The 23019-nt window shown below is 35.1% G+C and overlaps 1 protein-coding gene across 1 annotated transcript in view; it reads right to left on the bottom strand.

Moving 5' to 3' along the window:
- RP1 (RP1 axonemal microtubule associated) overlaps window positions 1–23019 on the bottom strand; it is a 582455-nt gene that overhangs the window by 424161 nt on the left and 135275 nt on the right. Inside the window, exons 18-19 of the mRNA XM_031946393.1 lie at window positions 22517–22719; window positions 19395–19481 (exon numbers count right to left, since the gene is read on the bottom strand). Of these exons, the coding sequence (XP_031802253.1) occupies window positions 19395–19481; window positions 22517–22719 (290 nt within the window). The remainder of the gene's footprint in view (window positions 1–19394; window positions 19482–22516; window positions 22720–23019) is intronic.

Raw genomic sequence — 23019 nt, forward strand, 5'->3', positions numbered from 1 at the left:
ACCCATGACATCACAGATGGTGTCTTGACTTGCTTGTAAATTGGGTTTAAGTGAAGCCAAGTTACACAAAGCCATGAGCCTCCTTCTCTCTTCCAGAGTCATCAGATCCAGTGGCAAGAGAAAAGTCAAGATGACTGATGATGGTCCACAATGCAGCGGATGGTCTTAGCATCTTCAATGTCTAACAAAGCTCTAAGCACTCCATAGCACCTGCTTCATCTATCTCAATGACCACTGGAACAAATTGTTCTCATCTGCTCATTCTACTGGGAGAAGTCTTCATATGCTTGGGGTAGACATCTCTCTAACTTACTAATGTTTTCAGTTCTGTTAAATATTCAACCTGGTTTACTGTCTGACAAGACAGATTTTGCCAAAATGTGCCTGCCATGAATTCTTGGAGCCACTAGTAAGCATTGGGTGGCAGATAGACACCAAAAGTGGATGGCCAGCCTTGAAAAGGGCTTATCAAGACCTTATCAAGAGATATTAGTCCTCCTTGAATACTCACCACACCCCTATTTTCTGGGCACTGTGCTAAGCCCTTCACAAATATCATCTCGTTTGATCTTCACAACAAGCTTGTTAAGTAAGTGCTCTTATTATCATCATTTTGTAGTTGAAGAAATGAAAGCAGACTAATGTTAAGTGACTTGCTCAAAGTCACATAACTAGTGACTGGCTGAAGCCAAATTTGAACCCAGATCTTCTTGACTCCAGACATAGAGCTCTATCCATTTCACCACCTAGAAACCTCTAAACTAAAAATATATTGTCACAAAAGCCAAAAGAAGAAGAACTTTAAGGTGATAGTAGTTCATTGGATTAAATGCCAGAGAAATAACAAACAGGATAAAAATAAGGCAATAGATTTGGCAATAAGGTGATCATTGGTGAGTTTTGGGGAAAGCTTTCAGGAACAAAAAAATTGATATTAAGAGTTAAGGATTATGTAGATGATGAAGCAATGGAAGTAATAAATGGAGACAACTCTTTCTAAATACTTGTTGGTGAAAGAGAAGAATTTTAGGATGAAGGAATAGCTAACAAAGAAATGTGATTTTTTATTTTTTGTTTGTTTTGGATAGGTAAGATCTAAGCATAGTAGTAGATAGAGGATGAGGAGTGAGCAAAGAGCAGCCAGTAGAAAGAAACATCAGAGAAGCTAAAAAGTTTAAAGTATGTTCTTGTTACAGCAAGACCATGGAAGAAAGAAGGGGGATTCAATTAAGGATATAGATGGAGGTATTGTTTTTGGAAAGAAGGACTACCTCAATCTCTGAGACTAAGGGAAAAGAAGAAAACTTTAAGAAGTTAAGAGGGATAAAGCATGAGAGATAAGGAATTGATGTGTCCATTTTCTCAGTAAAGTAAGAAATAAGGTCTGGAGAGTGGTAAAAGTGTTGGTACTTAAGAGAAGAAGAGTTTAATTTCATATGGATCCCTAGAAGAGGCATGTAAATTTTATGTGGGATTCATATAAGTGAGGGTGTGCATTTGGAGAAGACAAGATTTGACTTCCTGCTCTAATATCTTGTCTTATAAAGTGATGGGTCTTTCATAGACAGTCCAGTCTGAAAATCCACATTATTCTTTTTACCTCACTCTCTTTAGAAAATTAATAGCAAATTTTCTAAGGAACCACTCTACTTCAGATCAAATACCACTGATATCAGTAAAAGTTTTATGGAAAGAGCATTTATGAATCAGCTCCATTTAACTTTAAAATCATGACAACTCAAAATAGAACACCAAGGAATTATGATTCAACTTGCTCTTTTTAAAGATGTGAGGAAATATCCAAAAATCCTGTCTCTTCAGTTTCTTTTTTGGAAAAAAAAATGCTCTTTCAGTTCTTAAATAATAAGTGATGATAAACTTCTAAAAGACCACAATGATTAAACTTAGGATTGTAGAAAGCTGCCATTTACAATGAAATGGTAACACACTGACAAATATGATGTGTAACAAGTGAGAAATCCAAATACCTGAATAGATTATCAAAAATAAGAGGGAAGCAGAAACCTAGTTTGAAGAGGGCATTCCACAAAGATCATAAATTCAGAAAACAAGTAAATTATATCAGTTTTCAAAGAAAATTATCAGGGAATTCTAAAAAAATTAGCATTGAAATGACACATTTTCTAAAATGAAGAGTAATTCTTATATTATAGGACAAATTAATAGGAAAAGAAGGTGCTAGGTTAGTAGAGAATTTATAAGAATGGTACCAAAATTGTTAATGCTCATTTCATTCTTAAATGTTGTTATACTTCTGAAACTAATTATATTTAAAAGTAGCCACTGTGAAATACAAAATTATTGAAGGAATTCCTCAGGTTGATCAGTTTAAGGTGAGAAAAGATGAATTAATTTACATGGTCACCATTTTACCTGTATGTCTCTATTATTCTTATACACATGTAAAATTGTAATACACATTTTTCCTTTTATATTTTAGCTTGTATTGTAAAATATATACTTATGTTATCTTCCCTACCAGTCTTTAAAGTCCACAATAGGAAGAATTGTCTTATTTCTTCTTTGGATAGGCTATGTGACATTAGCAGCTACTCAATAAATACAGATGAACAAATAATCTCTCCCCTGAGCTGTCCAGTGGTCACATAATCTATTTCTAAAAATGAATCTGAAAGAAAAAAAAACTCACTATCCCTTTAACATGTTTTAGAAAATCATCCTAGAATCTCAATCCACTTTCCTGCAACTTAAATCCTTTTACACAAAAGTAAAAAGAGATGATATTATATTCATCCTCCAAATTAAGGACAGTCACCAAATATATGTATGTTGCAAAGGCAACGTGATCTTTCTAACTAAAGAGGATATTAAAGGGCTTACAATATACCCCTTTGTGTTCCTGCTTATTTCAGATAACAAAAAGCATTTTTGTTTGTTTGATAGTGTGTGTGTGTGTGTGTGTGTGTGTGTGTGTGTGTAAAACTTCTGGGAATCTACTTAGCAGACGTAATTGGCTCAGACAGAGTATTTACTAAAATTCCATAGTAAGGGAAGTAGCTACATGATATTCTCTCCATAAAACTGGGGTGCACTCTCCAACAAGTGTACAGAACATAAAATTGGAAGATTGAATACAAACTTAAAACACATTGGAAATGAGATATACTTGTAATGAACACATGAAGCCAAGGCAAGTCATTAATCTGGCACCACAGAGTTCCAGTGTCCTTTCTCTCTTAATGTGTTTATGCTGATCATCCCTGAAAGTAGATTTAATATTGTAATTGAGCTCTCTGGGCCTGTTCCTTTCTAAAGTTCAATTCTCAACAGCCAGGGCTAATTCTTCCTTGAATCTATGATCAACTCTCTTCTCTGCTGCCAAGGATTATGCTCCTTGGAGCCACTTCCTGATCTATTAAACTATCTTTTTGTCTCTCCTGGATGTGCCATCTCTCACTGAGTGAATCTCTGCTGGCAAACAACATGAACAGGAATAAAAGAGAAATATCCATTATTCCTATGGGGAAGTTCCACAGAGCTGGGGGAAGCTTTTACTCTATCAACTATATCCATAATTCAAAAGCTTAATGTTTTCAAGGTTACCTGTACAGGACCCAGTCTTTAACCAGGCAAGAGCAAACTATCCTTCCAATTCTACCAGAGAGATTTTTTCACTTTTCGTGACAGGATTAAGTCAATCATCTTTATACTTGGACACATCAATACTTTGATACTTTTATTTTCTGCCCCTTCCTGTGATTACATCAACTAGACTAGGAAACAGGCAAAATTATAATCAGTACAAGATGGAAGAAATACTCTTATGATAGAAGACGGGGAAAAAAGATTATGAGCAGATTGAAAGGAGGCAAAAACTCATATCAGGAATTCCGAATGACACAAAGCAAAAAGGAAATAAATAAAAATTTGGACTTGGAAACTTACAGAAGTTATGAAGTGTGAATTTTAGATGTTCCATATTAACAGCATCCCTTGCTATACAGAAGAGAGATTTTTAGACAGCTGGTACAAGGAAATCATTAGCAACCCTGAGAAAAAGAGGTAGTTGTTGTTCAGTCATTTTAATTTTGTTTGACTCTTCATGATCACTTTTGAGTCAACTCATTTGGGATTTACTGGCAAAGATCCTAAAATGGTTTGCCATTTCCTTTTCCAGCTCATTTTACAGATTAGGAAATTGAAACAAACAGGATTAAGTGACTTGACCAGGATTGTCCAGCTAACAAGTATCTGAATCCAGATGACCTCACATCTTCCTAATTCTAGGTCTAAAAATAGCTTACATATAGTACTATCATGACTTTTGGAAGGTATACTGTTTTCCTGAAGAACTTATCTGAAATACAATGAAAAGTCTTTATATTTTATTAAACACAATGACTACCAGTCTCCCCTACTAATTAATGGATGAATGACAATGGGAAAAGAAACTGGGGTTCTGGATAAGAAAATGGAAGGATTTAAAAACCAAGTGACAATGCTTTCATTTTCTTCAAGATAAAGATAGGAGCTTTTGAAAGAGAAGAAAATATATTGGAACGGGGAAAAAGCTGTGGGAAGTGAATGATGCTGAAAAAATTTGTTGTTTTCTAGGTCATGATATAAGGATTAGGAATGAAGAATTCTTGAATGAATAAGTAAAAACAAACCAAAGAAGTATAGTTTTCAAAAACTGTAAGGTAGGACTACCAGAGCTATTATGGAGGAACTTCAACATAAAACAAATGCTTTTAAATTTGTACTGGGACTGTGAATATAGAGTTCTGACGTTTTCATTAGTGATAAACAGCAGCAAACTATGAAGAGATAATTAGTGAGCTGCCCACTTCCACTTCTCGGGCCATATATACTACGGTATTTCAGGTTTGTTACCTTTTTGATATAGACACTATCTCCAGTTATGCATATCATAGTTCATCCATACTTATCCATATGGTTCTACAAATTCAACTCATGAAGTTGACCCAACAGGCTGAAACCTTTCCTCTCAATTTCTTGACATTGCTGAATACCAATGAGTATATTCTACTCTTTTCTTCCTCCTACCTCATACCTCTCCTCAGTTTCTTTTGCTGGGATCTTCATCCAGGTTATTCCTGCTAACTGTGGATGTCTCAGTTTTCTATCCTGGACCTTCTACTCTCCCTATACTATTTTATTTCATCTCAGACACTCCCCTGGATTCAATTATCAACTTCATACTGATGATTTTCAAATATATATATTTAATTTTAACTTATCTACATACCCCTGAACTCTCAGCCTTATTTCCACTGAAACAGATCCCACTAAGAAATCTTAAATTCAACATGTACAAAACCAAAATAATTATCTTTTCCCAATACTTTTCTTTTTTACCAAATTCCCTATTACAGTTGAGAATATCACCATTCTAACAATCACCCAGGTTCACAATCAAGGTGGCATCCTTGATCCTTCTCACTCTATCTCATATAACACCACTCCCAAAAATATCCAGTCTTTTGCCAACACCTAATGATTTTACTTGCACAACTTTTCTTAAATATGCTCCTTTCTGATATTGCTATTCCTTTGGTATATCATCACATTATGCCTGGACTATTGCAACAGTCTACTGGTAGTTCTACCTGATACAAATCTTCCTCCATATCAATCCATCCTCTACTCAACTGCCAAAGTGATCTTCTTCAATAAATTTCAATAACTCTTTATAGTCTTCAGGATTGAACATCTTCATTCTCATCCTCATCACTCTCATTTTCCTCCTCCTCATCATCATCACAACAGTATTAATAACAACAAATAATATTTGCATTTACTATTTGCCAGGCACTATGCTAAGCCATTTACAATTATTTCATTTGATCCTTATAATCCTGGGAGTTAGATGCTATTATCACCCCCATGTTACAGATGATGAAAATGAAATGGACAAAGTAAAGTAACTTGCCCTGGATCACACAGTTAATAAACCTAAGATCAGATTTAAATGCAGGTCTTTTTAACTCTACGCTCAGTACTCTGTGGACTTTACCACCTAGATGCTTAACATCCTCTGCCTTCATAACCTATCCCTTTCCAGTTTTCCAGTCTTCTTATACCTGCCCTTATACCTCTACCCTACAATGCAGATTATGCATATTATTTGTTATCTAATGACACTGATCTCCTTGTTGTTCCTCACACAAGACACTGCACCTCCAAACTGAGCATTTTCACTAAATTGTTCCCAAGCTCTGAAGGTTTCCTCTTCTGGTTTCTTTGGATTCATTGAGGTCCCAAGTAAAATTTCATATTTTAAAGTAAGCCTTTCCTGAGACCCCTTAATTTTACTGTCTTCTCTCTGTTGATTATTTAAAATTTAACCTGCATATACCTTCTTTATACATAATTGTTTGCATATTGTCTCCCCCATTAGAGTGTGAGTTTCTTGAGAACAAGGACAAGCCTTAGTAGAGAGCCTCATATGTAGTAGGCGTTTAACAAATGTTTACTGACTGAATGAATGTTATATTTAGATTGAACTGTGAGAATAAACTATCATGTTTACATGTTTATCAGAAATCAAAAATGTATTATAATTATAATAATTATAATGGTTCAAATGAGCAAAGAATCTTGCAGAATGCTTTCTCTGAACTGCTGGAGTCTTTTGAGATTAAACATTTTACTGGAGATGTTTTTGAGAAGAAGTTTTGTTCTCAACTTACCACAGGCATTTCTTCCTATTTGTTGGACTAAAAAAATCCTTAAGAACAAACTCTTTCTCATGATTTTTCAGTATTTACTCTTAACCTTCTCTGATTGTTTCTGGCCACCTGAAGTTCAGAGGTGAATGAAAAGGAAAAGGAAGAGGGAGACATTTACCAAGTAACTCAAAATTTTATAAAAGTAGAGTTGCCTTATCTTATCTTAAGAGTATCTGGGACTTACAGCTAATTATTTTTTATGAATGTACCTGTACTCATACCCTGAACTTGTACCATTACGTTCTATATAGCCAGGTAATATTTTTTAAGTGAAGCAAATTGCATCATAGTTCATTAGAAAGAACAACATTTGGGATCTGGGAGATATGTTCTGCTCCCACCTTTTCTGCTATAGCTATTTGTATGACCCCAGGAAAGTCCTTCAAAACCTTCCTGACTCTGGTTTTTTTATCTACAAACAGGAAGAAATTTTATGACTTTAAAAGTACCTCTTAAAATCATTTTTTTAAATAGTGTGGTTTGTTCATCTGCTGTTGTTTCCTTTCTTTTTCCAACACTCTGTAGGAGCAAAACTGAGTCACAATAATTGATATTCAATGACTGCCAATCTCCGTTTGGTGATGTTATGGCAGTTTTTCTCCTAGGAATTAAAACATTACCTTTAAAGCAGCACCATAACTACAAATTCTTACTCCAAAAGGCAAGTCAAATTGAGGTTTGGGGAAGGGGGAGAAAGATATTAGAGTGATATAAAGGATGGCTCTTTGAGTCTTGAATAGTCAAATAAAGAGATGGAATGGTGCTCTCCCAGAGAGCCTACCCAATATCCCTATTCCTTGAGATCCGAGAAGGAAGAAAGGGAGACTTGGGAAATTTACTATCCCAAGATAGTAAAAGAAAGCTGGCCCTGGGGGGAAAGAGATGTGTCAATTGGCTCCTGAGAATATCTGGAAGGAACCCTTGAGAGGAATAGCAATTGGACCACTGACTGGAGGCAGAGACTGTCATAGTGATTCCCCAAGATGTTGGTACTTAGAGTTCTGCCTTTTTTAACAATAAAAATTAGCCATAGCAGTTGCTCAAGGACACCTAAAAGAAACTTAGGGTTCAAGAAAGTTTAAGAAACTCAACAATTATGTTGTATTCAGTTGCAACAGTGATGACAGAAGATATAGTATAATTTTTGAGAATTATAATTTGAGAATTTGGAAATTGGGTTAAAGGAATTGGTTTTGATTCTTAGTTCAAACTATCGGTATGACGTTAAGAAGGTGAAAATTGAGCAGGATTTGGAAAGGAACAAGAGAATGAAAAGGTGAATTTGAGGAGGGAGATCATTCCCAAAATGAAGGACTATCAGTGCAAATGCACAGGATGAGGCACAATTATAAGGGAGTGTAGGCTACTCAGGCTAGTTTGCAAAGTGCATGAAGGAAACTAATATAGGAAAAAAATGGAGAGGTTGGAAGCAGTGTATTTGTGATGAGCTCTAAATGACAAATAGAGGAGTTACATTTGATCCTAATAGGAAAGCCCTGGGCCTAACTAAATTGGGGGGGAAGGGGCTAAGTGGTCAGGAGAACATTTTAGGAAAATCACTTTAGGAAAATTACTTAAGCAATTTCAAAAAAAGATGGATGGATTCAATCAGAGAAAGAGTTAATAACCAAGAAAGAGTTTGTGGAGGTGAAAATGATAATCATCAGCAATTGATCTGAAATGTGAGGGAAGCAGAAGTGAAGAATCAAACATAATACTGAATTTGGGAATGTGAGGGATTGGAAAGATTCTAGTGGCTTCAATAAAAATATAGAACTTTAGAAGAATGATGAATTTTGAGGGAAAGATAATGAATTCAGTTTTATACACTATAAATTTAACATATACAATTAGCTATCAGAAATGCACTACTGGATCTCAAGGAAAAGACTAGAGCCCAATATAAAAGTTTGGGAATGCTCTGCATAAAGATAATTCAGACCCATGGAACTGAGGTCACTAATTGTAAGAATCAAAAGAGAGGAGAAAGGATCCGAGACTTAGGGCTACTTTTACAAGTAAAGGGGCATGATATTCCTAAACCAACCAAGGAAAATGAGTAGTGGTCAGACAAGTAAAGAGAAAAAAATGTAAAATGATGAAAATTTAAAGAGAAATTCCAAAATGAAAAGATAGGAAACTATCAAATTCACAGAGAGGTTGAGAAGGATAAAAAGATCAGATAGGACTTTTAAGCAAACACCGGTCAGGGCAGCTAGGGGGCCCAGTGGATAGAGCCCAGCCCTGAAGTCAGAAGGACCTGAATTCAAATTTGATCTCAGACATTTAATACTTTCTAGCTGTGTGACCCTGGGCAAGTCACTTAATCGCATTTCCTTGGCTAAAAAACAAACAAACAAAAAAAAAAAAAACTGGTGACTTTGGATGAGTAATTCTTAGTGCTATAGTAAGAAAATAAATGACAAAATGTTGAAAAGTGATAAAAGAATAGAAATGAAGGCAAGTGATATAAATAGCTTTTTCTGGGAATTTGGCTGTGAATGAGGAGACAGTAACATGTTTCAAGCTGGGAAAACTTGGGCATGTTTAGCAATAACAGGGAAGAAACCAACAGATAGAAAGAGAATAAAGATTAGAAAGAAAGAGGGGATAATCATGAAGGTAACCTTCTGTGAAACTGAAAGGGATAGCATGTAGAATAGCACAAAGCAGTCATCCATGAAGAAGATAAATTGTTTTTTGTACTTCATTCTCTAAAAAGGATCAATCACATCAAGAACTGGGTTTAAATGAGGTGTGCAAAGTCACTACCTTCACTGTCTCCTCCAAAGCCATCTGGGTCCAGTGGCAAAAAATAGATTAACATGACTGGAGATAGCCCTGGAAGAAGTGGGAGACATTGGCTCTTTCCCAAGGCTCAGTTTGTCTGAAGCAACACCCATTAAGTGATTGAAGCTAGGTTTAAAAAAACCTAAAAAAAAAAAAAAATCAATCTGGGAAGGGAAGAGCCTCAAGATTTTTGGTCAGAACAAAAGCAACTGCCTTTTATACTCAGAGCCATCAAAAGCCAAATGATGAACCAATGAGTCTTAGACTAAGACCTATTGTTGGCCAGTAGTGACTTGGGTCTAAGCCAAAATGACTTAGATCTCAGGTGCAGTCAAGTAGCTCCATTTGAATCTCAATGGACTTTATCAAAGCCTGGTTTTCCAGTGTAATATTTCAAGAAATGACAAATGAAACTACATGGGGCAAAAAATGATAGAATAATAAATAGGGAAGAGAGAAAAAAAATTATCTAGCCCATAAAACCTAACATATCTTGTGAAGTTTCAGCTATCAAAATTAATATTCCTTTGGGTAGAGCATTCAGAGATAAGAGTATGGTTTCCTATGTGGACAGAAACACAAAAGAGGGAGGAAGAAGGAAGGAAAGAAGGAAGGAAGGAAAGAAGGAAGGAAGGAAGGAAGGAAGGAAGGAAGGAAGGAAGGAAGGAAGGAAGGAAGGGAGGGAGGGAGGGAGGGAGGGAGGGAGGAAGGAAGGAAGGAAGGAAGGAAGGAAGGAAGGAAGGGAGGGAGGGAGGGAGGGAGGAAGGAAGGAAGGAAGGCAGGGAGGGAGGGAGGGAGGGAGAGAAGGAAAGAGGGAGGGAGAGAGGGAGGGAGAGAGGGAGAAAAGGAAGAGAGGGAGAAGAGGAAGGGAGGGAGAGAAGGAAAAAAGGAGGAAAGGAGGGAGAGGAGGAGGGAGGGAGGGAGGGAAGGAGGGAAAAAGCATTGCCAAACTGGAATTGGCCATTTGGATCCCCAGTGAGAGTGCTACTTGGAAAAGAAAAATAGATGAGAAAATTAGAAGGGAAGACAGGCAAGCATAGCCAGACAAGCAGAGAGAAAAGACAGAAAGAGACAAAGAGAATCTAAAATTAAATACTAATAATTGATTTTATTTAGGGTCCTTTTTAGCGTTTCTATAAAGTAATGAAGGGAAAAGATAATTTCTTCTTTAAAAACATGCTTTTCTTTTGTTTATTCAGATAGGTTTTTCTTTTAATATTCTCCATGTAAATGATGGCACTAAGAAAATATAAAGTACTCACTTTAGCCAATTTATTTCCAAGACTTTATGGTAAAAAGATTTAATAGGAAGGAAGAGAGGGGGGAAAACACCTAATCTGATATTTCCAACTTTTTAAACCACAATTTCTATTGGAAAGATAAATAAATGAGATAGAAAAAAGTGATATCTTTGAAAAGACTTTTTTCCATTAAAATAAACCTTAAATCTATTGAACATCCAGAAACTTAAAAGAAAAGCAGGATTTTTTTTTTTTTATTACATAAAATCTCATCATTGTTTTAATTCCTAAAAGAACTAAATGTACTTTTAGAAATAGCCTCAAAAGCTTTGAAGTTCATTTGCAGAGCTCCCCCGCTGATTTACAATAGCAAATATTAGCTGTTATGCAAGAAAATATTAACATAAAAAACTATTCTTGTCTCTTGGGAAACATGGGTGTTTCCTGGGTATTATAGCCTCAGATTTCCTATTGATTCCTAAAGAAAGATTAAACTCCTTAGCATGACATTCCAAGACTCTTACCTCTCCCCCTAATCTGACGCCAAATTGCTTCCTACTATGGCTTGATTAACTTCTTCATATGCCAATCTCCATCTAAATCTGTCACCTTTCAAAGAGACTTTATGCTTTCCCATCTCCTCATCTTTTCCTATATTGTAGGAATGAATATAGGCCTGAAATAACCCATGGCTTTTTTTTTTAACATCCTATAGATTCTTCCAAGCCCAGATTAAATATTTTTCCTTACCCAAGCTATTTTTGATTTCCCCCACTAGACATAGTCATTTTTCTTTATCTGACCTCATAGTACTTTGTATTCCTCTTATAAATTTATCATATTCCAATTAATACAATTTGTGGATATTCTTTATGAGACTGTATTGAGAATCATGTCTTATGAAACATAGATTTAGGGGTATAAACCATCAAGTTCACATGAGGAAACTGAGACCCAGAAAAGTTAAATGAGCCTTTTAGTTTTAAATAACAATTAAGTTTCTAAAGTACAATTTGAACCCAAGTCAACCTGATACATCCAGTACCTGTATACTATATCATTCCTTCTTTCTCTACACTCTCATATTCCTCAGTGTCTCTAACACAAGGCACTGAATATATTGCCTTGTAAATATTTGTTGAATAAATGGATTATTGCTAAATTTGGGCTCAGGAGGAATTGGGTTTAGTTCCCACCTTCAATACTAACTATGAGCAAATAACCTATTGTGACACTATCTGGAGATTTAAATAATTAGTCTATCTGTGCTCCAATCCTAAAATGAGGGGATAAATCTAATTAATATCCTTTATAAAATATCATCTTCCTCTCTCTCTCTCTCTCTCTCTCTCTCTCTCTCTCTCTCTCTCTCTCTCTCTCTCCCTCCCTCCCTTCCTCTATCTGTCTCATCTGTCTTCTCTCTCTCTCTCTCTCTCTCTCTTCCTCTCCTTTTTTCTCTACCTCTCCCTCTTTCTTCCCTCTCTCTCTTTCCCCTGCTTCTGAAAGGAGTTATTCAAAACTATATGATAATCTTCACAGAAGCAAAACTAAAACTAAAACTAAGCCTTTAACAGGGTACAATATTGATCTATGTTGAAAAAAATCCTACACGTACAGTCATAGAGGGATCTTTTTAGATATGATTTTTTAAAAAAAATCTATGTAAAATTAAAATAACACATTATATAAAATAGCTATACCCAAGAAACTTTCCTGATAAATATAGGAGTAAACCAAAGATGCCTCCTTCCCCCATTATTATTTGAGATATTTTAAAAAAGCAAGGAATAACAATTATAAAAGGGGAATGGAGGGAAGAGTATTAATACAGGTAAAGAAGAAATAAAACTACCTGAGAAAAAACTTTCTCAGAAAGAAGAAAGTAATAGAAAAATTCCTTCTAAAATGCCCCAGATTTAACAATAACCTGAAAGTAGAATTTGATTTGTGCATGTGGTTGAATTTTCTTCTACATATGTAGCCTAGTCCATTTCAAGGATGAAGTCTGTGAGGTTAAAATGTTATCTTTCAATTGTTACATTTACATCCCATCCCAATCACCTTTTAAGTATCATTTTGTCCAGATCAGTTTGTTAGATGTTTTATTATAAAAGTTATTGGCCTAATAATTGATATAGTATTTTGTCATTTTCAATGTATCTTCTTCACAAACATCTTCTGAAATAAGTAGTAAAAGTATCTCTTGAGTTCAGCTAAAAAAGGCAGCAAGGTGGTACAGTGTGCTGGGTCTAAAGTCAGGAAAACTCATCTTCCTGCGTTCAAATCTTCTGGTATCTGATAACTTTCTAGATGTCTGACCCCAGGCAAATCACTTAAACCTGTTTACCTCAGTTTCCTCATCTGTAAAATGAACCAGAAAACTAAATATTCTAGTATTTCTACTACTCTAGCAAACAATTCTAGTATCTTTGCCAAGAATACTCTAATTCGCCTCACAAAAAGTTGGGCACAATTGAAATGACTAAATAACAACAGCTAAAAAAGCTGAGAATCAAAAGAGTAAGAGTGGAAGTCCTCAGCTGTAAAATGGGGGAGAGGGATGCTTGAGGAGAGAGAAAAAATTATTTGGAATAGCTGCTGCAGGAAATGGGGATGGTGAACCAGTTAATAAAACAGGAGAGGTTTGCTTCTACAGTGAGGGCAAGGTTGAAATTATGTAGCAAATTTGGAGTGAATACAACACAGCAAGTGTAAAACAAGACACACTTGACAGTATCTGGTTAACTAAGAGTCATATAGGTCTTAAACAAGTTAGTATAAACTGCAAAAGACTAATTTAGCATCTAATTAGGACAAATAAATATTCTGGCTAAGAATTCCCTGGACAAGCCCGATTAGCTGCCATGTGCTTCAAACAACTCTCAAGAACTCACTAAAGTCAAATATGGGTTGCTGTCATAGGAGGGAATTCTGAGATCAGGATAGATCTATGATTGAATAAATATTTATTAAGCATCTACTACTATGTGCTAGGCACTGTGCTGTTTTGCAAATATTCACAACTCTACTGTTGTCCCCTTTTACAGTTGATGAAACTGAGGCAAACAGAGGTTAAGTAATAGGGTCATATTAGTGCTTAGTAAGTGTCCAAGATTAGATTTAAATTCAGGTCTCCATGGTCAGCATTCTATCTCTGCATCACTGTGCCACCTAATAGTTCCAGGATCATAAGATCATGAGTCTGAAAGGGACCTCACAAAAGCCATCTAATCCAAGTCCTAATTTTATAGGAATATAGGCGTGCAATAACACAGGTAGTAAACTTCCCCAAAGCTGTGTCTTTGCACTCTCCTAATGCTAATTAAATCACAGCTCTTTCTCATATTCACATGTCCAATTTCCAAATGCTCTATGTTCTTAACCATGTATCATTTAGGAGTGGGAGAGAGATCCAAACCTGAGATTGTATTCATTTAGGGGAGATTTTATTGAGAAAATTCCCTTATACTAATGGTGATCAGCAACTGATCCAAAATGTGTCATGGAGCACTAAGAGTTAAGTTCTTTGCTTGTATGAACTAGTCTTAGAGTCAACATTTGAACAACCATGTATATCAGGCCTCACTTCAAAGTTTCATTATCCTATGGAGCTTCTCTCATATAGATATAGATATAGATATATAATAGGCAACTAACTCTACAACAGCCTGTTGTTCTTATCTGCTTCCTGACCTTAAAATGCCAATTCAGGGCCAGCCTAATGAACCTTCCTTGACTACTCCAGTGTATATTTCTACAACTCCTAGCACACAAAGTTAGCATTTAACTTTTTTTAGTTTTGATCCCTTGTGTTTGTCTATGTGTTACTTAATCTCCCTCTAACATGCTAATAATAAGCTTACATGCATATAAGAGCAAAAATAATCTACATCTATATAACTCATACATATTTATAAAGCATTCCTCTAATAACTCTGTGAGGTACACAGTACAAGGATCCTTACAGATGGAAGCACAATATTATCCCATCTTATAGAAGAGCAAACAGAGCTCAGAAATTGTGACTTGACTGGAGCCATAAAGCCTGTCAAGTCCAGAACTAGGATTTAAACATAATGTTCTTTCCTCTTCACTCCATTGTCTCTCATATATGACAGACTTCTTGAAGATAAGGATCATGCTATAGTTCTTTCTTTTTTTTATCACTGATACACTTTAAGAATTTCTAAGGCTAGTGGGATAGAAGCTGATTGTTTACTCCAAGACATAACACCAGAAACTTGAAAAACAGCTTCTAAGTAATATATAATGCCTTCAGGTAGAATTATGTGGGCTAGTAATAATAATAGCTAGCATTGAAAAGCACTTCATCAATATTATCTCTTTATTCTCAAAACAATTCTGGGAGATAGGCAATATTATTACCCACATTTTATAGATAAGATGGGGCAGCTAGGGGACATAATGGATAGATTTCCAGGCCAGGATTCAGGAAGACTCATCTTCCTGAGTTGAAGGAAACTCTCAGGAATAGTTGAAATCCAGCCTCAGATTACCTACTAGCTATGTGATCCTGGGCAAGCCATTTAACTCTATTTGCCTTGATTCCTCATCTATAAAATGAGCTAGAAAAGGAAATGACAAACCATTCTTGTATCTTTGCCAAGAAAATCCCAAATAGGATAATGAAAAATCAATTATAACTGGAAAATAACTAAATAATGACCACAATTGGTTGTTAGTAACTGGGACTAAGGAAGATGTTAAGTGATGAGACTAAATTTGAACTCAACTAAACCAAAAAGGTAGATTTTTCACCAATATAGATAGCTAAGAAAGAGTATAACAACCCTTGATCCAGCCAATTCTGTTTGTTCCTTTGTTTTAATTCAGATAACAAGATGGATTTGTGATCTTGTTAATGTGGATATTTCCTCCAGCAATGCAGATCGCAATCCATTCATGCCTGAATATCTTGTAGAATCTGGTCCATGCCTTCCCTGAAATTTGGCCAAAGGGTTCCACATAATAAGTTTGGAGTTTTTATGCAGTTTCTTAAGATAACAATGATATAGACAGCAGAAAAAGCCTGTCTGTTGGTTACTTTTGTTCTTAATAAGTGTACAGTATGGTTTTTTTTTATCATACTTTCTTTTCTAATGGCATTCTGCACTCTAGTTCTTCATACTTTTTATTTGATATGTATTGCAATCTATTCATACTCATCATTTGCCTCCTTATTATCTTATGAGTGATTATGATATTTTAAAAATAACTTGTCCACTTTAATAGGGCAAGATGTCAATGGATGGTTGGGTGATAAATGCTTCTGATGTAAGAAGTTTAGAAATATTGAAGGAAAATTCACAAGAAGATAAGTGAGCAGAGGTTGTGCTATTTAAAAAAAATTCCAGGCAGAATTGTGAGATAGCCAGGGAGAGATGGGAAGAACAAATACTGGAGAAACTCATTGGTACAAGAACAGTACCTAAACCTAGTACTCAAGCCTTCAATTTGTGAGAAAATGCATTCTTTGGTTATGGGTTTACATGATACTATTTAAATGATGAAAATGAGAGCCCATAAGATTTCATTGAGAGGTTTCATTGACAGTCTGGTTCTCACATCAATAAATTAAGTACCTTCAATGCTACTGTTGTAAATGGTAGCCTGACATTTGGCCTGCTGTATCAATGAACCAGAATGGGGGACAGAAGAAAGAGGGTTTATAGCTTCTGGGAACAAGAAACATAGAAGGAGGTGATCTGTGGAAACAGATGAAAGAATATCCACTGTTTGGTTTAATATATTGTTAATTAACTTGCATTCTATTTTAATTAAATGTTCCTTTGCCTTAATGTGATGTCATGTTTATTTTAGCTTGTTAGGAAAATGGGAGTAGAGAGCAGTGGTTCTATTTCTAGACACATTCTAGGGGCAATGAGATAGTATAATAGAGTGCTGCTAGGCCTGGAATCAGGAAGACTCATCTTCCCGAGTTCAAATCTGACTACAGACACTCACAAGCTGACTGATGCTGGAAAAATCATTTAACCCTGTTTGCCTCAGTTTCCTCCTCTGTAAAATGACCCAGAGAAAGAAATGACAAACCAATCCAGTATCTTTGCCAAGAGAACTCCAAACTGGGAGTTCTTGCACTTTAACTCTCAATGATATACCATTTTCTAGCCGAAACATCATTTTTGGCTCTCAAAGCAAGATCTATCAACCAATAAGATTCTGTATTTTGTGTAACCCCAGTGGAGTGTTGAAGTATCGAATCTGGTAGTAAATTTTATAAAAATAGGCCCTGAAAAAGGAAGTATCTCAGATTGTAAGAAACGTCTTGGGACCGCTTTATTAGAGGGAATCGTAGATTTTTTTAATAAAGTATATTAGTTCAGAACTCTGGCTTGGTGGTTTTTCTTGTAAATCAAGAATACACATATTACACATACATATACACATACACACACATTACATACATATATATATAAATATAACAGAAGACTAGCCACTGAGCCCAGTCCTGTGATTATAACAGAGTGCCACTTACTTATACAATTCCCCTTACAAAATAGGCAGGGGAGTCTGTTTCCAAGGGAGCCTTAACATTGTGTAATGAAAATCCTTGGAGAGAGTTGGGAGCATGTGCAGAAATTCTATAACTGATTCTGGTGTGCTTAATGTATGATGAAGACAAACTTCTTTATTGGATGAGGCTTTATGGCCAGATTTTAATTTACCTAATTGCTTCTTTCAGTTTGACTTCTCTTTTACTGACTTCTTCCTGCCTATTAATATTCCAGTAAAAGAAGAAAGACAATGCTTTATGGATCTTGGAATCTATGAATAAGGGCCTCAATTTGGTCTGATATATGTCAAAAATAAGTATATATATGTTTATATAGATATACTAAAAAAAAGGCTACTTGAAGGCACAGAACAAGATGAAGAAAATATTTTAAAGGGAAAATATCTTTTGATAGAGCAATATCCCAATTTTAACATACTTTTAAGAGTTAACAAGAATACTATACTTCACTATTTTGAAAAATAAAAGAGAAAATTAAAATATGGAACAGTATAGTTCAGCAAAGTGTGGCAGTTCAATCGTCAATCTTACACATTCTTTGTATCATAAAAGTAACAATTCCTAAAGATTAACAATTTGTCCAAGTATTTCACACATCTTAAAGCATCTTAACACTTCTAGTTTCAAAGCCAAGTTAATTCCTTTAATATTTTTCTTTTTAACAGTTGAATTTAATGGACACTTTCTAAACCTAACAAATTCAAATAGAACAGTTCCTTAGATCATGTATAATTAATAAAAACAACAAATCCTAAGTAAATTCCTGTTACTTCTATGACTCAATTATCTCAAGATTGTGGCTACTCTGTCTACTGATGAATATCACAACTTATCCCCATGCTCTCTTCTCCTGTGTCACTACTGCTCAGATACTTTTCTAATTTCCCAACTCCCCAACTTCAAAGGAATTATAATAAAAAAAAAATTCCTTGAGGGCAAAGAATTTGTTTTTGTTTTGTACCCTAGACACAGCACGATGTCTGCAATATAGTAAGTGTTAAATAAGTACTTGTTGACAGACTCTGATTGGGGAAATCCAACCAACCTTCCAGGAAGCCTCCTATAGTCCTCTAAATATATTATTTTTTTGTTTTCCTACAGCTCTCATGTCATTCAATATACCTATTCACATGTACAATGCTTAATTGATATGTTACATTCTATTAATGTACAATACATTGCAAATCAACATTGCAGTTTGTTTAGGTTGTTCTAAGGAATATTTCCTTTAGAAGCAAGAAGCAAAATTGTTCATTTGGATTTCTTTCCTATTTGCCTGTACCTATTCTCCAGTGGGTTTGCTAACAAGCAGTAAAGTTGAATTGAGTTTTAGAGAGAAAGCAAAAGGTCTGAATAATATATAAACTGGATGATCAAATGTTAAATAATTGAGACTGAAATGTATGTCAAATGTGTAATAAAAAATGCTGGTTTCTTATTCTTACCTTATTATTACTCCTTCAGAGGAACAGACACTATTAAGAAATGAAAATTATCTAGTATGTGATTCCCAAAGCTATATATGTTTACATTTTCATTCATAGTTGAATTTCTGTGGCAACAGTCAGCAATACAAACTGTCTTAGCAAGTTGGGCATAATTTATCAAAATGGTAGAGTGTACTTGAGTTGAGGTATATGTCTATATATTGGGGGAGAAAAACAACTTGTCCAGAATATAAATCTCTGAAAGAGTAATATCATGGAAGGTGAGCAGGACATATTTCTTCCATGAAATAAGGATATGTACAGTTCCTAATTTTTTTTTTTACAATTCTTTCTGTCTAAAAACCACTAATAATCTTGCTCTAAAACTGCACTTTATTTGCTAATCAGGCAATAATAGAAGCATACCAGTTAAATAAATATTTTCATTATTTCCTCTGTATTGATTTAGAAGATATGATTGTCACATGTGTTTCTTTAAAACACAATAAAAGAACAATATTCTCTGCAATAATTTTTATATATTAATATCTAAAATTCTTTGCCACAATTAGAGAATTAATCTATTCCACAAGATTAAGTACTGTAAGTTCAGACAAATACCAACCAGAAAAAAAAAATTTGTTACCATTTGTAAACTCCATTCAGGCTGTTGACTAGTTCCATCATGTCCTATTCTGATCTTGTATATTTTGCCAATGTTCTTTATTTGAACCTGAATGAAATTAAAAGTGGGGAAAAAATTATACCCATGAAGAAGTTGCTGCATGCTTTTTCCTGTTAAAAACATTTTGTAGTTCTCGGCAGTTAAAGGACTCTAAAGCTGGTATCAGCATTTGAGGATTAACCCCTCCATAAGAGGCTATCACTGGAGCCTCACAGATAGAGAATGCAAGGCAGAAATATTATGTGATTCAACTAAAATATGCCAGAAATAGTCATATAAAGAATAAGATTTAGGAGAATTGTACTGAGTTCTCTGCATACCACAATTCTCTTTAGGAATCATCCTTTTTGGAAGACTGAGATGTGGTAAGAAAAATAAAGGCTCTTGAGAGAATGGGAGGGAAGACAGTCTAGAGAGGAGATTTCATCAAAGAAAAACTCAGGAAAGTGTTTCCTAAAAGAAGGGCAGGAGCCAAAATAAATCTTTGCTGTAATTCATCCCATAGGCTACAGAGGAATAAAAAGAAAGTGAGTCTAGATTCCACTGGAATAGAAGCTCTCTGATGACATGGACTGTTTCTTTTTTGTCTGTGTATGCCCTCCACCAAACACAGTGCCATCAACATATTCAATAAATCTTTGCTGATTTGAAGTAAGCCTTGGCTCAAATACCTAAGGCTCTCTTCCTTTTGAATTTCCCAGAATTGCAGGCCAGGGGATATGTGTGCAAAACTCAAAGAGCAACAAAATAGCTATAAAATACATTCACTTTGATTTCTGCTCTTGCTCAGTGGAAGTAATACAGCTATTATTCACTCTCTATCCATCTAAGCCTTCAAAGATATTTTGATCCTCCAGGTTTTGGTGCTTTATGAAGTAGATACTCATAAAGTATTAATATCTTCAGATTACTTCTTTAAAATACAAGATATACTAGGATTGTTCTTCTCTTGATAATAAAGTAAAAGGATAGAGAGCCATCCCAAGTTATATCAAAAGTCACTAGAGAAATTCATGTTAGAAAGCAAATGTAGTTTTATTTTCTAGATACATTGGCTCTTAGGCAATTAGCCAAATTTATTGCATAATCACTATGCACAAATTTATTGCATAATCACTATGCACAAGACATTCTGCTAAGTACTGGACATTTAAGGAAAGGCAAATGTGACATAACTGCCCCCAAGAAACTGATAGTACTATGACAAACAACTCCTTTACAACTCCAAACAGCTATTGTTGAGATTCAGAGACTCTCTTCTTTGAGATTTAGGCTAAAATTATTTGCCCAAAAGATAGCATAAGGCCAGCTAAATGGCATGGCAGATATAGTACTGAGCCTAGAATCAGCAAGAATCATCTATGTTGTATTCAACTCTGACCTCAATCATGTACTAGCTGTGTGATCCTGGGCAAGTCATTTAACCTTATTTGCCTCAGTTTTTATCTGCAAAAATGAGTTGGAGAAGGAAATAATAGATAACTTCAGTATCTTTGCTGAGAAAACCTCAAATGGGGTCATAAAGAGTGAATAGAGACAAGAATGAAATGACTGAGCAATAGAAAATGTATTATGGACAGTTCTAAAGGTACATCTCCTTCTCACTAGTTACTGCCAGATATTGTGAATCAAAAATTCATTTGCCTCTGGCAGATTCTTTTGAATCTAAATTATTTTCTTTCCAATTTTAGAATGCTCTGGGAAGGCCTTTAAGAACCAGAGAAATCTTTATTTTACCTTTCCCTGTTGTATTTATCATGGTGTGGAGAAGAGTTTGTTTGTATTACAGTTGTTCATTTTTCCCTAAAAGACTATAAACTCAATGAGAGCAGAAACTAGGTCTCATCTAAACTTTTTATCTGTTCCAGTACTTATCACAGTGTTTTAAACATGTAACTCACTGAGTTCAGGGTGAAGGATTATGAGATTATTATTCTAGAGCTAAAAGGAGCATAGGAACATTGAGTATTATCTATTTTGAACTAGAAGGGAACTTGGGAGATGAATGATTTGGTCAAAATCATACAAATAGAAAATAACAAAGCTCACATTGGAACAAGGGTCCTGAGATTCCAAGATAAGAACATTTTTGAATGCTGTCTGTTATGATGTGTCAGATACAATATAAATGTATGCTGGATTGAATGGAAAAAAAAAAAAACAATTTTAAGGGGAAATTTATTTCTTATCAGTGTACCAAAATACCCCAAATAACAAAGAACTGACAGTAAATTAAAAGGAATATAGCCAACCACATGAGATCAGAGACTGTCTTTTGCCTTTCTTTTTATCCCCAGGATTTTTTTTGTTTGTTTTGACACTTAGTAGGCACTAAATAAATGTTTGTTGACTGACTGACCAACTAAACAGCAAAGGAATAGCAGAAGCTGCAGCAACAATCAAATGTTGATCCAAGTTAGTGATGCCCACCATGAAGCCAAGATATGAGGGAAATTGTAATGAACCTTGAACTCCTTCCAATAAGTCACAATCCTATGGAGAAAGATATAGCTAAATAACTTCTGGTTGACAATCATATTTCATATGAAAGTATAAAATTCATCAGAAAATTCTCTAAAGCAGAGACATTTATGAACTTTGCAAATAGATCTTAGTAGCTATTTCCATAATTGTAATCTTAAGTATTTAATTTTGTTCATTCAAAAATTATTTTGAGGGATCCATAGGCTTCACCAATCCCTGCTCTAACTACTGTCCAGCTGGGCTTTGCTCATTTGATCATTTCTGGGCTCAATTTCAACTTTAATACCACCTTCTTTAAGAAAAGAGATTTGTTCCAACATTTTCCCCTAAATTGACAATGCTGTGCATATTTGTGTGTGTGTGTGTGTGTGTGTGTGCGCGCGCGTGTGTGTGTGTGTGTGACTTGCATGTGCTGGTCGAAGAAGGAATAGTATTTCCTCAACTATTTTCAACAGACATATGGTAATTTACAGGAGAATCCTGAAATATAAGTTTATGTTATATAAATAACTAACACAAAAAAATTATCGCCCTGTATGACAGAAGTATATTTTAAAATGGTATATAAATCAATGTCAATGCCAGCTTTTAGTGTCTACCTGAAATTCATCCTCCTTTCTTGGAAGGAACAGCTGCTCCTTATTATCCTTGCCAAGAAGTAGTGGTCCAGTAACTGCCTTGTCTCCATACACCCAAAGAGTAACATTGGCTTGAGTCCCTGTATTTCCTGTCAGCACCAGCACCTGCCATTCATCATCTGAGAGAAGAACCCTGTCAGTGATGGAGGTATTACAGATTTCTGCTGTGGGAACAATGACAAAAGATAACATTAGTAGCAGAGCAGATGAACCATCAAGTTAGTTGTGTCCTTTGTCACAAGAGAGCCCAATGACATCAAAACTGAGAAGAGTCTATTATTACTATTCCAGGAAAGCTCTTGGAGATTGTTTGTGAATTCTTTCATCTCTTAAGATTCATATTTCAAAAAGTTAAATGCCTGTATAGGTGAAAATGAGCAATGAACAGCTGACATGTCCAGTCAACTTTTACTCCCTGTATAGAACATTAATGCAATTCTGGACAAACTCTTTCAGCCTGTCTT

Source organism: Sarcophilus harrisii, chromosome 1 (assembly GCF_902635505.1).
Source record: "Sarcophilus harrisii chromosome 1, mSarHar1.11, whole genome shotgun sequence".
Classification (NCBI taxonomy): Eukaryota; Metazoa; Chordata; class Mammalia; order Dasyuromorphia; family Dasyuridae; genus Sarcophilus; species Sarcophilus harrisii.